The sequence below is a fragment of the Myotis daubentonii genome, chromosome 11 (genome assembly GCF_963259705.1).
Source record: "Myotis daubentonii chromosome 11, mMyoDau2.1, whole genome shotgun sequence".
NCBI lineage: Eukaryota > Metazoa > Chordata > Mammalia > Chiroptera > Vespertilionidae > Myotis > Myotis daubentonii.
Window position 1 is genome coordinate 50943199 of NC_081850.1, and position 16048 is coordinate 50959246.

A 16048-nucleotide genomic window follows, 5' to 3' on the forward strand; every position below is an offset into this window, starting at 1 on the left:
AGACAGTTGAACAGAACTCACTCCGTGTGTTCTTAGGGGACAAAAAGACACACTGCCAAGTAACCACAGCAGAGTGCGGTAATATAAGTATGCACAAGTGTCATGGAACACAGAGAGGAAAAAAAAACAAATTCTTCCGAGGGAGGCAGTGGTGTGGGATACGCAGGGGAAGAGGAAAGGAGGAAGCAAATGCAATCATGTACAAATAGAGCATGGACCAACGTTAGAGAGAAAAGGCATTTGACACATTTGAGGAGCCCACAGGAATGCAATGATTGTGTTTATGGGACTTGGGAGGAGAGGAAGCTCAGAGGGCAGGGGGGACCAGGTTATGAATAAATATGTATTTGATACTAAAAAGTTCAGAGTGTGTATCTTCTCTAAACCCCTACAGGCAGCTCCAGAAAGAAACGGAACTTCCTCCTCCCTGACTATTTCATGTCTGTCTGTTCTGCCTTGTACAGTCACATGCTGTTCAGACAAGCATGAAATCATGTGTATTTCCTCTCCCTGCTCCCTCTTGCTGAATTAGTATAGCACTGGTATCCAATAAACATTTGCTAGTCAATCTTATAAAAATCATATTCTCATCTTTTGAGGTATGATGAATTCAGATAATTTCAACCAAAATTATCAGATAAATACTGAAATGATGAATGACCACACAGTATCCTCCCCAGGCATGGACACCAGGAAGGACCGAGCCCGGGTCTTGGCCATTTACATGCTTAGATTTTCTCATCACCTCTCCCTCTCATGGTTCTCTGTATAAGAGTTTTATGGAAATGAAGAGTCAGATTGTTTGCTTCCTACAGGCCATTGCTGAGGTTCATCCATTGCTTGGGGAGAGAGCTCCGTCGAGGAGAGAGCCAGAAAGGTGATTATTTTCCAAGTTTGGGGTTAAATAGTTTCTACTAAACAGAGAAAGTGTACAAATTGAGTGTCCATTCAAATGGCTCTGAACTAGGAATAACAGAGGATTACAGAGTCTAAAGGGCTTGTTACTGGATCTCACTTACACTTCTGGGGCTTGTAAACAATCTCCTCCAGTTCCTCCAAGTTGTCTTTGACTGTTGCCACCACTGATGTGTCAAGAGAAGCGCACAGCTTGCAGACATACTCCGTGGCTTCCGTTGTGTTTTTGGCATCCCCAACGCCAACCGAGGCAGTCAGCCCAATGACCTGTGAAGAGCACTCCAAGCCATGAGATGTCCGGGGAAAGCATGGTATTTCCTCAGCCCCTCCTGTAACTCTCTCCTGCTACCGCAGGCTTCCCCCCAACTTCAAATAAAGAACATTTATTTGAAGTTGGGACATTTTTCCCCCCTGAAACTCTCTATGACAGTGTAAATAGAAAGGTCCTCATTAAGTAAAGCACTGAATAAATGCAGAAGTCACAACGTATGAGTTGAACACAAATCAGCATAGATATGAAGAGAGGAAACCCTTTCAAGGCAGGGCTTCTTTCTTCTTTACCCGTGTGTCCCCCATTATGAGTAGAACAACATACTGAAAAGGAAAAGGGCTGCAATTGGACATACTTCCATTCCAAACCCAGCCATGTCACACTGGCTGTGTGTCCTTGGTTGGACAAGCAGCTCCCACTCTAAAGCTGGGTAACAATAGCGATTTAAAATGGTAGCTGTGCAAATTTAGTAAGATAACATTTGTAAAGAATATAGGTTAACAGTCACCTAGTAAATATTTGTTTCTTCCTCTAATAGCTTCTCAATAAATATTGAATATTGAACTACCAATTTCTGTTTCTAGAAGAAAAGGGTGTAAGAAATGTGATTGCAACTGAATTTCGTCTATGGGCACCATCCCGAATTTCTTCCCACCTGTGTTTCCTAAACAGGTAATTATTAGGGTTAGAGAACTGTACACAAATGTGAGATTACTATGCTACAAATTCATGATTCCCAACTTCATCTGAGCCCCCAATATAACCAGGCAATTCTTCTGTGGATTAGTTCTCTCTTCCATTTCAAATCCTCTCTATGCATCTTCCATTCCCATCTTCTACGTTCAAGAGAAAAGAGGGCTTATATCCAACTTCCCTTCCTTTCCTGCTCCATCTGAGAACTACTCTCTGTGATGACTCCTCTTACCCTCTCCCCTCTAATGACACCAAAAATAGCAAAAATGGCTTTCCATCTGGTCTCCTGTACTAATCCAGCTACTTGCCTACTTATCTAAAACCTCTGGTCTCCCCTGGCATCTTTTAAAAATAAAAAAGTTCTTATTGATTTGAGAGACAGAGGAAGGGAGAGGGGGAGAGAAATATTGGTGGGGGAGAAACATTGATCAGCTGCCTCCCGCATGCCCCCGACTGGGGGTCAAATCTGCAACCTGGGCATGTGCCCTGACCAGGAATGGAACCAGCAACCTCTCAGCACATGGGACACATGCCACCAACTGAGACACACTGGCCAGGGCTCTCTTGGCACCTTGCTCTATCAATCATTCCCTCTCTCCCATCCTTACTCACCTACTGCTATTCACTACTTTACACTCTACACTCAAGTGATACTTAAAAGCTTCAAGATTCTTAAGCACACCATGTTCTTTCATCCCTCTGTGCCTCTGGACACACAGTACCCTTTCCAGAAAACCACCCCGCTATCTACCTTGTAAACTCTTGTTAGTGTTTGCTTAACCTAACTTCTGTTAGGACTTGCCTTACCTTCACAGCACACTCAGGAGCTCTTTTACTTCTCTTGTGACTGCACCATGTACTCACCTCCATAGTGTGCCATCATGATATACTATGACATAATTCTAACATAACCAGCTCCCCATGAAACTTCAGCTGTTTGAAGGCAAGGAATATGTCTTTTTATATTTGCATCCCCACTGCCTTGCACAGTGCATGGAGGCACCTGATACATATTTGTTAAGTGGATAAATTAACCAATGAATCAAATTTAATCAATGAGTTATATAATATGGACTTAGAACCTGAGAAGGACATCTTCACTGTGGCCATAAGAGTAAGTCAAGCCTGGCCAGTGTGCTCAGTTGTTGAGCATCAGCCTATGAATCAAGAGGTCACTGGGTCGATTCCTGGTCAGAGCACATGTCCGGGTTGCAGGCTTGATTCTCAGTAGGGGATGTGTAGAGAAATGATGATGTTTCTCTCTCATCGATGTTTCTATCTCTCTATCCCTCTCCCTTCCTCTCTCTCTAAAAGTCAACAGAAACATATATATATGTAAGTCAAGCCTGGTATATGTAGCTCAGTGGTTGAGCGTCCATCTATGAACCAGGAGGTCACAGTTCAATTCCTGGTCAGGGCACATGCCTGAGTTGCGTGCTCAATCCCCAGTGTGGAACGTGCAGGAGGCAGTTGATCAATGATTCTCTCTCATCACTCATGTTTCTATCTCTCTCTTCCTCTCCCTACCTCTCTGAAATCAATAAAAAAATATTTTTTAAAAAGAGTAAATCAATACGATTTAGGAAGGTGACAGCTCTGCCGAGGAATCCATCTGATGTTGCAGATACCTGGGGCAGTGGGTCTGAAGATCCTCCAAGTTTCTGATCTAGATAATGAAACATGATCACATTGTAAGGATGGAGTTTGCTGGTGTTGTGGCATTCATCAAATATCATCAAAGTAAAGACAGACAGTGATGGAATAGTCCCATTTTTAAGGCTGTTCACCAGAATCTGTGGAGTTAAAATGATGATGTCATTGTTCTCAACAATCTGATCCACTGAGATATTCTCAACTGTGGCTCCAGAAATGCCTGCAATTTTGTACCTGGAAATGACAGAAACTGCCTATTACCAACCACGGTGTGAGTGAGAAACCACAAAGACATGAAACACTAGATCAGAACATTAATTGACTGCATTCTCCCTAAGTCAAAAAGGCGACAAGTGCTTAGCAACGTCTTACACATAGTAAGTGATCAATAAATGCAAGCTAGGTAAAATGGCTAGGAGTATATATTAAGTCACTAAGAAACTAGTACTTAAAGAGTCATAGTAAATAAATCATAAAATCATTAAAAAGTTAAATGTAAAATGTATCTCTTAAGTCATTTACTTAGGATTTCAGGTATAGCTAACAAAACAGACTTGAATCCTGAAGGAATTACATCTGGATTCTATAAAAGCTGAATCTACTATGAATTTTTTGAATCATGGTTTCCCAAAACCAAAACAAAGCAGAAAGCACCCAGTTACATAAAGCTAGAGAAAAACAAGTTCGAACAACTGTTATACTTACCCATGTCTTTCAAAATATTTTAAGAAGACGGATTTCTGCTGTTCATACACTGGGAGTTGATTAGCAAAAAACACAATCTTCCCCTTTTGTCCTCGTGGAAATTTCTGAAGATGATGTTCACATATGAGAAGTGCAACAAAGGTTTTCCCACAACCTTTTAACATAAAGAAAAAGAAAAGGTCACTAATATCCTATTAAAACATTTCTGTCGAATGGTAATTATTTTTGGCTCTCCTAAAACCACTGGATGGACTAGTAAACCGGTAATGTGAATGGGTAAACAATGGCAGAATTACACCAGGACTAACAAATATTAACCTACTCCCTAGGTAACATGAACTCAAACAGTCAGGGCCTGCAGCAAGCGAAAAGATGGCTTTTTTCTTTCCCCTCGGGTTCTTTAAAATACCTTGAGACTATATTAATAACATGGTTTTCTCAAAAGACAAATGGAACAAGGAAAAAACTAAAACTTGCTCATTTCATCCCAGTATTCAATAAAAGGGGGGGGAAAAGGAAGCAGAGAAACAAACCATCTAAGTTCTGGCAATCAGCTTACCAGTAGGAGCACATATTATTATGTTTTTCCCTTCTAAAGCAGGACGAGCGAGCTCTAGTTGGTAATTTCTTGGCTTAATTGGGCTCTGAGTACAAGATGCTTCTGAAACACAAAAGGAACAAAATTACCAAGGAGTTTCTGCCTGAGGGATCAAGGCAATAGCTATCTATTGTCAGACAGACAGGAATGCTGACTCCAGTAAGAAGGGCCTCATGTCGGAAAGTTTACAATCCTTGTTTTTAACATTCTAGCTTCTCCACTGATTTGAAGTGAAGAATTCTCCCTCAATGACAAAGTAGTGATGGCAAAAAGGGAAGAAAAAAATAAAATAACAAATGGCTTAATTCAGGGCAACACAGATGCCCACCGGTTAAAGGAAATGCTACATGGAACAAAACAGCAAGAAATCTTTGAAAAACACTAAACTGTGTAAATCTTGAATTCTCAAAGCAATCTCTTCTTGAAGAGCAGTCATGCTTTGTAATTCTGAAGGCTTTCACATGCTATTTTCTCTCAAAAGTGAAGGGGAAAATAAGACATTTGGGGGCTAGCTATCTGAATTCTGACGCACACTCTTGCTTGCAGATAAACTCCATTCTATCTGTGATGCCTGTCCTGCCTTGCAGAACCTGTTTCCCAGAATACTCCCATTTTACAGAGGCCATCAACCAAGAACCATATACAACACCCTGAGGGGTTTGGCAGTGCTGGCACCAGACAGGCCTCTGAGTGTAATCTCACTTCCCCCATCCTAACTCACAGGGGGCTGCAAAGCCCATGAAAAGTCCAGAAGCCTGTACTATATTTGGGGGGCAAAGAAACTAAAGGGTATAAAGGGAAAGCTTCATCCATATTCATCACTCAGGATTTGGAAACTGACTCCCCTGAGTCACGGCACGTGTGCATCTAGAAATAAAGGCTATTTTTTCTGAATATCCTCTGAGTGCCCAGCTGATTAATTCTTCTGCATTAATCTGGTGTGTTGGCTGGGAAAATACCAGTCATGCTGTCTACTTAGGGCACCGCTGGTAAAGGCCAATGGCCGGTCCTTTTGCCCAGCTCCCTCCTGAAGATGGGAAAGGCATGCCTCCAGTGATTTACTGGATTCCAGTCCTCATCGGACCTGGATGACCGGGACCCCCGCCTGCGCCCCAGTGGACTTCAAGCAGGACAGAAAAGCCCTTTCTGGAACCAGACGTCTGACTGGTAAGTTTTCCCCTGGGGGAGCAGTCTGAGTTCAGGCCTGTCTTTTGGGACAGAAGTGGTGGCTGATCACCACTTAGGCAAAATATTTGCCTCGGACTTTCCGTGAGTGGAAGTCAAAGCTCAGACTGACTGTGAATTTAAGAGTCTGTGTGAAGCGAAAGTTACCTTGTGTTTGTCCTGTGTCTCTTTAACTGGGAGGTATTACATGGTTTAACTGCAAATATGGGAAGTAGTTCCTCCAAACCCACTGTTTTAGAATGTATGTTAAAGAATTTTAAGAAAGGTTTTCCTAGGGACTATGGGGTGAACCTAGTTCCCTGGAAGTTAAGAAAGATGTGTGACACAGACTGGCCATCTTTGGGTCAGGATGGCCAGAGGAGAGCACATTGGATATCCCCGTAATGAGGAATGTTTACAGAGTTATAAAGGGAGTTTTTTGTTGTTAATATAAATTTTTATTAATTTCAGAGAGGAAGGGATAGGGAGATAGAAACATCAATGATGAGGAAAGAATCATTGACTGGCTGCCTCCTGCACCCCCCCCCCCCAAAAAAAAGTACTGAGCCCACAACCTGGGCATGTACCCTGACCAGAATCAAACTGTGATCTCTTGGTTCATAGGTCTACGCTCAACCCCTGAGCCATGCCAGCAGGCAAGAACCAGAAGTTTTAAAAAACAATCAGAGGCTTTATATCACTAATAGATAAGCAAATGGAAATATGTTAAAAGCCACAAATACCTTGAAAATCATCTATTGAGTCCAAACTACCCATTTGAAAGAAAAGGAGACTTTCTAAAAGGTTTAGAGAGTTCACTAAGGACCTTTCACATGTCACAAAAGTTGAAAGCAACTTACATTCATTGATTTTATTTTGAAATGACCAAAAACTTGAATCATTCAGTTGCAGAAGTAATCTATAAATTTGCTTCTCATGGTGTTATCCCCAAAGCACATCTTTCTTCTAACACTACTCATGTATATCATAATTTTCCCCCTGGTGGCCTTTGGTAAATAACTTTTTACTATGGCTTATTATGCAACTTTCTGGTCTCATGAAAAGAATAAGATGGGCCGTTTACAGCCACAGGTAACTCATACCGGGCCTTTGTATGAATTAGAAAAAGCTCTCTGCTCAGAGGACATAGCCCCTCAACACACTGTTTGACAAACAGCACAAGCTGGGTCTCAATCCCCTCTCAACCCTCAGCGCACATGGGCAGCGCACAAAGTTCATCAATTTACACTGCAGCCCTGGGATCCTAGAAGGAAAGATAGCAAATGACTCTCAAATAGTAGAAATATTTCATTAGAAAGCAGGGCTGATTTTTAAAATCCTGTCTGTGAAAGCAGGAGCTCATGGACATTGAGTTTCTGGGAGGACAATTTGCATTTTCATGTAGAGATGCCTATATTTTCTTAGTGATAAAAGAAGACCAAAAAAAGAAGATAGAAGAGGAAGAAGTTGACAACTGAATTCCTAACCATAGAAAAAAGTATTTTTTGTCATGTAAATTCTCTTTTCTTTATTACTTTCCCTTAAAAACCTTTTCATAAGACTGTGACTTCTGGTACTGAGAACATGTCCCCACACAAAATACTTGAAGGGCAACATATGGAAAAGAAAAAAGAGTGCTGGGTACCTGAAGGTGGACATGAATTCTGACTAAGATTCTGGCATTCTGGTTCTTCCTTGTAGAAAATCTGTACTTCGGAAGTTTCTGTTTCCTCATCCTCAAGCTCTTTCGTTTCCTCTTTTGCACCTTTATGAGACCAAAAAGCATCTTAGAATCTTTACATAAACTAATTGATTGTGAAAGCCTCACAATGAGGTCATAATACTAAAATTGTAAACTCCCATTAAGATTTCTCACAAACATTCCTGTCACCTTTAAAACAATTAAAAGAATCTTTTCAAGTTTGCTATCTCAATTTGGAGTTTGAACTCCAAAGTCATTTCGGACTTTATTATTCAAAGTGTAGGACATAGATCAGCAATTTCAGGAACTTGTTAGAAATGCAGACTCCTGAACCCCTGCTGCATCAGAATCTGCATTTGAGCAAGATCCTGGGTGGCTCATATGCACACTAAAGAAGATATTCATGTCTTCCTTTCCTGGCCTCCCCACGAAACCAGATGTGTATTTCTGGAACAACTTGTGATCTAAAGAAGCCACAAAAAGCTAAGAGGGTTTACCAAACTCAACCTTTAAAATAGTAGTTCTCAACCTTCCTAATGCTGCAACCCTTTAAAACAGTTCCTCATGTTGTGGTGACCCCCAACCATAAAATTATTTTCGTTGCTACTTCATAACTGTAATTTTGCTACTGTTATGAATCGTAATGTAAATACCTGATATGCAGGATGTATTTTCATTGTTACAAATTGAACATAATTAAAGCAGAGTGATTAATCACAAAAACATTATGAATAATATATGTGTTTTCCAATGGTCTTAGGCGACCCCTGTGAAAGGGTCGTTCAACCCGCAAAGGGGTTGCGACTCACAGGTTGAGAACCGCTGCTTTAAAATGATGCTTTGAGGTTAGCTTCAGGACTCAGATACTTAATCACAATAGATTCTTTTTTTCAATCCTGCTCTGGTTCAGTTCCAGATGGCTTCCAGGCAGAGAACCAAGCAATGTCTATCATGAATCTACTGTGAAAAGGGATAAGTCCTGGTTTGGACCCTCTTAACTCTTGAATTTTCAAGAGATTTCTCTGATAATCTAAACCCAAATATAGTGAGCTCAGCCCCTGCCTCCCCCAGGTCCTTTGGGCCAGATGGGCTAATTCTGGATGAGAACGGTTTGCCCTGGTCCATATTTAGGGGTTATATACACCCAAACTACTTCTGTAGGCAAGTAGCCCCTGGCCTTCCAGAATTCAATTTCATGCTGATCTCTCATTAGAGAGGTAGCGATGGGTATCAGAGGGGAAAAATGCCTCTGACAGCGAGTGAAAAACAGGTAGGAGTGAAGGAAGCCCTAAGGAGAACTATGAGGAAGCAGAGTATGTTTTCAGACCCTCCCCTACCCCACTCAGAACTGTTCCTTCAAAATCCTACCTTTCTCTATAATCCACAGTTCACTAAAATTGCTCTCTTCTTTCTCCAAAGCAAGTTTCAAATATTTGGGCCAGTTCTCCTTGTCTGATCTGAGAAGGCATTCAACCATTTTCTCTGCACCTGCCATCGGCCCCTTGTTGGAACAAACCTGAGCAAGACAACTGCAGTTGACTGATCAATTATTTCAAAGTTTTCCTTTTATGAGGTTTTATTGAAGAAATACCAACTTAAGTGCTATCTGATTTAAAATTATTGTTTGGTTCAATAGGTCTTATTCATGAACATTTTTGCCCCATCCCACACAATTTTTTAAAAAACCCTTCCTTTGCCCTAATCCCGTGGTCGGTAAACTGCGGCTCGCGAGCCACATGCGGCTCTTTGGCCCCTTGAGTGTGGCTCTTCCACAAAATACCATGTGCGGGTGCGCATAAACAGTGAGTTTGAAATTTCGTGGCCCATGCACAGAAGTCGGTATTTTGTGGAAGAGCCACATTCAAGGGGCCGAAGAGCCGCATGTGGCTCGCGAGCTGTGGTTTGCTGAGCCGCAGTTTGTCGACCACTGCCCGAACCGGTTTAGCTCGGTGGATAGAGCGTGGATAGAGCGTCGGCCTGCGGACTGAAGGGTCCCAGGTTTGATTCTGGTCAAGGGCAGGTATCTTGGTTGTGGGCACATCCCCAGAAGGGGTTGTGCAGGTGGCAGCTGATCGGTGTTCCTCTCTCATCAACATTTCTAACTCTCTATCACTCTCTCTTCCTCTCTGTAAAAAATCAATAAAATATATATTTAAAAATAAATAAATAAATAGAATAAAAAACCCTTCCTTTGTCCTTGTCCTCTTCATAGTGTATCACTATGTCAAGCCAAGTATTCTCACCCCCTCTGAGATCTTATATTCAATCATTATCAGCAATATTAGGAAAACAACCCACATACTAGCCATTCAAAATATGGGTATATTGGCAAAGAGAGATATTTGAAAGGACATAACCAAATATTAACAAGTGGGTTTTTCAAGGTGGTGAGATTTACATGACTTTTATTATTAATCATAATCATAATAAGTAAAATTTATTGAGCACTTATTATGCACCAGGCGTATGTAAGCACTTTACATATATTATCTAATTTAGTATTTATAAAAATATAGTAATAAGACGCCATTTTAAACATGAATAAACAGAGGCTTAGAGAAAGTAAGTAACTTGCCTAAGATCATATCACTAGTAAGTGGTTGAGTTAGGATTCTAACAAAGTTTATTTGTGTCCAGAGCCTGAATACTTAGCCACTAGATTATGGCTTTTTTAAATTTGTTAAGCTAGTTGATTTTATTTAAATTTTCATAAAACATTATTCAGAAAGCAATAAAAATCTTTTTAACTGAAAATAGGACAAACCTGAAAAAATTTGACATAAAAATTACTCAATTCACAATTAAATTACTATTCTAGGTAATTAAGCCTGAGATTTGAAGACTTTTGTGGGTTGCAGGATCTTTCTTAGGTCTAAAGCATTATAGAAAACAGAAAACATTTTCCATGTTCAAATTATTTCCCAATTCAAAATTTTATTTTAATTAAATTACCTGTCTAATTTCTTCACATTCCTGATTAATTAAACATTCAGATAGTTCAGGAAGGATATCATTTGGATTAATTCTGGTTTTAAATTCTGGTTGCAAACGCCTTAAAAGCGATCTATGTTCCTCCAACTTTTCTATTTTGTGGAAATCCCAACTTTCAATGGCTTCATAAAGTCCAGAATAACCTGAAAAAAAAAAAAAGAGAGAGAGAGAAAGAGAATTGGGGGCTTTTATGAGACCAACTAAAAAATACTTTGAGATTATTTAATATCAAGAAATCATGTCTGGCCAAAACCGGTTTGGCTCAGTGGATAGAGCATCAACCTGCGGACATAAAGGTCCCAGGTTCGATTCCGGTCAAGGGCATGTACCTGGGTTGCGGGCACATCCCCAGTGGGGGATGTGCAGGAGGCGGCTGATCGATGGTTCTCTCCCACCAATGTTTCTGACTCTCTATCTCTCTCCCTTCCTCTCTGTAAAAAAAATCAATAAAAAATATATTTAAAAAAAAAGAAATCATGTCTGAATGTACAGTGAGAGAACTCAAAAATATCTAAATCTCCTTAGTTATTATGGACTTTTAAAAAAGAAAACTCGATATTCATTTTAGGTACCCAACATTTTAGATCTTCTAACAATATTTATCATCTCTTGGGAGAAAATACACAGGATATATGTGAGGTTTTACATTTGATCTTAGTATAAAATCTTCCTTCCAAAGTGCATCCATAGATCCCACCTACAACTCCTGATTTATCTTTCAATGAGCCAAGCCATCATGTTAAGTTTCTTGTCAGTGCAAATTAGTAAAGGCAAACAGAAATCTAGATTATAATTCTAGCCCCTTAGGAGATTACCTTCTGTGTTATTCCAAGAAAATAAAACTAAGTATAATGAGAAAATCTGAGGTGGAAAAAAATTACTTCCAATTATAATAATCCAAGAATGCTTCACTCTAAAGTTCTCTAAAGAATTACCAGGCTTGTCCAATCTTAAGGCCCACAACCTTTTTATTTTTTTATTTTTTATTTTTATTTTTTTTTAATATATTTTATTGATTTTTTACAGAGAGGAAGGGAGAGAGATAGAGAGTTAGAAACATCAATGAGAGAGAAACATCGATCAGCTGCCTCCTGCACATCTCCTACTAGGGATGTGCCCACAACCAAGGTACATGCCCTTGACCAGAATCGAACCTGGGACCTTTCAGTCCGCAGGCCGACACTCTATCCACTGAGCCAACCTTTTTATTAGTATGCTAGTGGCCTGGGGCACAAAATTTGTGCAGGGAGGGTGGGGGGTGCGCCCCTCAGCCCGGCCTGCACCCTTTCCAATCTGGGACCCCACGAAGGATGTCCTACTGTCGGTTTACAGGGATTGGGCCTAAACTGGCAGTCGGACATCCCTCTCACAATCCGGGACTACTGGCTCCTAACCACTCACCTGCCTGCCTGCCTGCCTGCCTGATTGCCCCTAACCACTCTGCCTGCTGGCCTGCTCACCCCCAACTGTCCCCTGAGCCAGTGTGCTCACCCCCACCTTCCCTCCCCACTGGCCTGCTCACCCCCAACTGCCCCCCTGCTGGCCTGCTCACTCCAAATTGTGCCCCCCGCTGTCCTGATCACCTCCAACTGACCTCCACTGATGGCCTCCTTGCCCCCAACTGGCCCCCCTGCTAGTCTGCTTACCCCCAACGGCCCCGCCCCCCATCAGCCTGATCACCCACAACTGCCGTCCCATCCTGGCCTGATCACCCACAACTGCCCTCCTCTCTTGGCCTCTAACTGCCTCTACCTCGGCCCCGCCACCATGGCTCTGTCCAGAAGAATGTCTGGAAGGTCTCCCAGTCTAATTAGCATATTACCCTTTTATTAGTATAGATAGAGGCCTGGTGCACGGGTGGGGGCCGGCTGGTTTGCCCTGAAGGGTATCCCGGATCAGGGTAGGGGTCCTGTTGGGGTACCTGGCCAGCCTGGGTGAGGGGCTGATGGCTGTTTGCAGGCTGGCCACAGCCCCTTCAGGGTGGGGGGGGTCCTGCTGGGGTGCCTGGCCAGCCTGCTTGAGGGGCTGAGGGCTGTTTTCCTCCATTGCTGGGGGCAACCCAAGCCTCCTGTTTGCTCCAGCTCTGTGGCTGCTGCCATCTTAGTTGGGTTAATTTGCATACTTGCTCCTGATTGGCTGGTGCGTGTAGCAGAGTAATGGTTAATTTGCATGTTCCTCTTTTATTAGTGTAGATAAATAGCAGAACAACAAAATGAACACATGTAAATCCATTCACAACTTAAGAACTAGAATATTCCATTATATTGCAGGTGTGTGCCTTTTTCTCCCACCCTTCTATCTCCTTGCAAATATACTCCTACCCTGTATTTGATGTATCAATCCCTTAATTTTTTTGAGTAGTTGCATGACATATCTTTGATTCTCTAAACAATGTTTTGTTTAGCTTGCTTGGAACTTTATAATTATATTCTACTAAAAGGAATTTTCAAACAGTTTAATATTACATTTCTAAGCTTCACCTGTGTTGTTGTCTGTAGCTTTGCTCATGCTGAGGAGGAAACTGGTCTAGCAAGGCGTGTCAGGCCATAAAAACTGTGAACAATGCACTGCCCTAGGTGGGGGAGGGTTGTTATGCTGGTGCCAGGATGTGGCCTGATACCTGGGGGCCTTTCTGCAGGGCCACGAAGGGGGCAGGGGGCCTATCTGCAAGACAAAGACCCCAGTGGGATATACAGACAGGCTCTCTGCATGTTTCTTCACTCTCATTTGGAAATTATTCCCGGAGTCCCTTTCTCTACGAAGCGAGCTTGGTATTTCTTTGGTCTTCTGTAACAATACCTTTTCATTGCAGTATATTCAACCATCATGTGAATATTTTAAAAATTATTTTTCCATTCTCCTCTTCTCAAGGTTGCTTCTAGTTTTGTTTGCTTGCTTGCTTTTGTTAATACAAACAATTATACTATGAACATTCATGTATGAATTTGGGAATATATGTGTAAGAATTTTTTTAGGGTACATACCTAAGAGTAAAATTGTTCAATAGGATACATGGGAGTTGAACTATGCCAAATTGTTTTTCAAAATAGTTTTATCAAGTTACATTCTGTAGGGTGATTTTTTAAAATTAAATATGTTTTTATTGATTTGAGAGAGAGAGGAAGGGACAGGCAGAGAGTGAGAAACATCCATTGGCTGCCTCCTGCACGCCAAGGATTGAACCCACAACCCAGGCATGTGCCTTGACCAGAAATCAAACTGGCAAGCTTTTGGTTCATGGGACAACGCACAACCAACTAGCCACACTGGCCAGGGTTGTAGGGTGATATCTAAGATTACCTGTTATTAAATGTCCTCTTCAAGCCTTAACACTGTTGGACTTATTAAGTTTGGCTCTCTACTAGTTATAAAATGTTACCTCATTATGTTCCTAATTTATAATAAATATTAATTATTTTTATAATAATTATTTTTAGAGAGAGAGGAAGGGAGGATAAAGAGAGAAACATCAATGTGAGACAGAAACACTGATTGGTTGCCTCCCATACACACCCCAACTGGGGATAAAACCATGGGTTTGTGCCCTGACCAGGAATTGAATCTGCGACCCTTCAGTGCATAAGACATTACAACCAACTGAGCCACACTGGCCAGGGCTGAAGTTTTCTTTCTTTTCCTAATTGATTTTAAAGCTTTTTAAAAAACATTCTATAAATTAATTCTTTCGTAATAATGTATTTTGCGGATATCTTCTCCCAATCTGCTTTTTTCACTTTCTTTATAGTGTGTTTTGACAAACGAATGCTCTTAATATTAATGTCATGGAACTTTTCAATCTTTCTTTTATGGTTAATGCTTGAATATCTTGTTTCAGAAATCTTGCCATAATCCAAGGTTATAAAAACATGATCCTATATTCTCTTATAAAATTGTTAAAATTTTACCTTTTAGAATTAAATCTTTAATTCTTTTGAATTCATATTGTGTGTGTATATATGAATGGAATGAATTAAGGAACACAAATTTATTTGTATCCGCTTGGATAGGAAAGTTAAGGTTTGTTTGGTTTTTAATCTTATCCTCTTTAAACTATCCTGTTTATAATGGCCCACTGCAATTAATCAAAAAGCCCCTCCTTTCCTAATAATCCTCCTTTCCCAGAGATCTATAATATAACAGGTTTCCATAAATACATGAGCCTAGTTGAAGACTCTATTTTATTTCATTGGTCAGCTGGTTGGTTCTAGGAACAGAGTCGCACTGTCTCAATGCCTACAGCTTTACAATAAAACTTGATATCTCAAAGGGAAAACCCCAGACTATTTAATTCTTCTTTAGAGAGTTATTGATTGTTCTTGGGTCATAATTCTTTCAAATACATTTTAGAATCAGCTTGTCAAACTCATAAAAAAGCATGTAAGATTTTTACTAGAATTGTATTGAATATATAGGTCACTATAGGGAGAGATGACATTTTTATGATATCAAGTTGTCCTCTTCATACACATGGGTATGTATCTCCATTTAAATAAGACTTCTTTAATATCTTTCAACAACATTTTATCATGTTCTCCATTCAGACTTTACCCACCTTTTGCTGGGTTTATTTCTAAATACGTGATAACTTTTGTTACTAATATAAATGATATTTCTATTTGCTTCCAGTGGGTGAAAATGCAACTAACTTTTGTATACTATCTTCTATCCAATGAAGATGCTAAATTCTACCATTACTTACAATACTCTGTAGACTCCTTTAGATATTTCAGGTAGACAATTATATTATCTGCCTGAAAATAGTCTTTACATTGCCTCAGATTAAAAGACATGAACTAGACCTGCTGGTATGGCTCAGCAGTTGAGTGTCAACCCAGGGACCAAAAGGTCACTCGTTTGATTCCTGGTCAAGGCACATGCCTGGGTTGAGGACTCAATCCCTAGCAGGGGGCATGCAGAAGGCAGTCAATTGATGATATTTCTCGTTCATCAATGTTTCTATCACTCTATCCTTCTCTTCTCCCTTCCTCTCTCTTTAAAAATCAATAAAAACATTTTAAAAAAGACTAATTATATGTGGACACCTCAAGATTAATAGCATTTCACTTTTACAGCATTTGGAAACAGTCAAGTAATATACTTTGATTTGTGAGGGAAAAGAATAAACAAACCTGCATGGTGAAGAGCATCCAAAAAGCCACGAAACCAGCCTTCCTCCTGGAGCTTCAACAGGAACTTGAGAAAAAGTGTAGCAGCCTCCATCACACCCTTGTTGTTTTTCTCAGCTTGAATATACTGCACCTCATCTACAGAGAGAAGCAAGAGTGATTCATCAAACTGTAGAACCATTAACCATTGTGTTATTGGTGGCGTGCTCTCTGTGGCAGCCTCTGTAACC

General features: G+C 40.6%; 1 protein-coding gene across 4 annotated transcripts in view; it reads right to left on the reverse strand.

Annotated features, from left to right (window-relative positions):
* Positions 1-16048, reverse strand: part of RIGI (RNA sensor RIG-I) — a 59709-nt gene that overhangs the window by 23977 nt on the left and 19684 nt on the right. For 3 of the 4 annotated variants that reach the window (XM_059657105.1, XM_059657104.1, XM_059657102.1), the window contains exons 2-9: positions 15822-15956; positions 10654-10835; positions 9070-9217; positions 7645-7764; positions 4797-4898; positions 4238-4391; positions 3508-3766; positions 1020-1182 (exon numbers count right to left, since the gene is read on the reverse strand). In XM_059657105.1, coding sequence (XP_059513088.1) covers positions 1020-1182; positions 3508-3766; positions 4238-4391; positions 4797-4898; positions 7645-7764; positions 9070-9217; positions 10654-10835; positions 15822-15912 — 1219 coding nt within the window. In that variant the 5' untranslated portion in view covers positions 15913-15956. The remainder of the gene's footprint in view (positions 1-1019; positions 1183-3507; positions 3767-4237; positions 4392-4796; positions 4899-7644; positions 7765-9069; positions 9218-10653; positions 10836-15821; positions 15957-16048) is intronic. The other variant, XM_059657103.1, reaches the window with a different exon arrangement.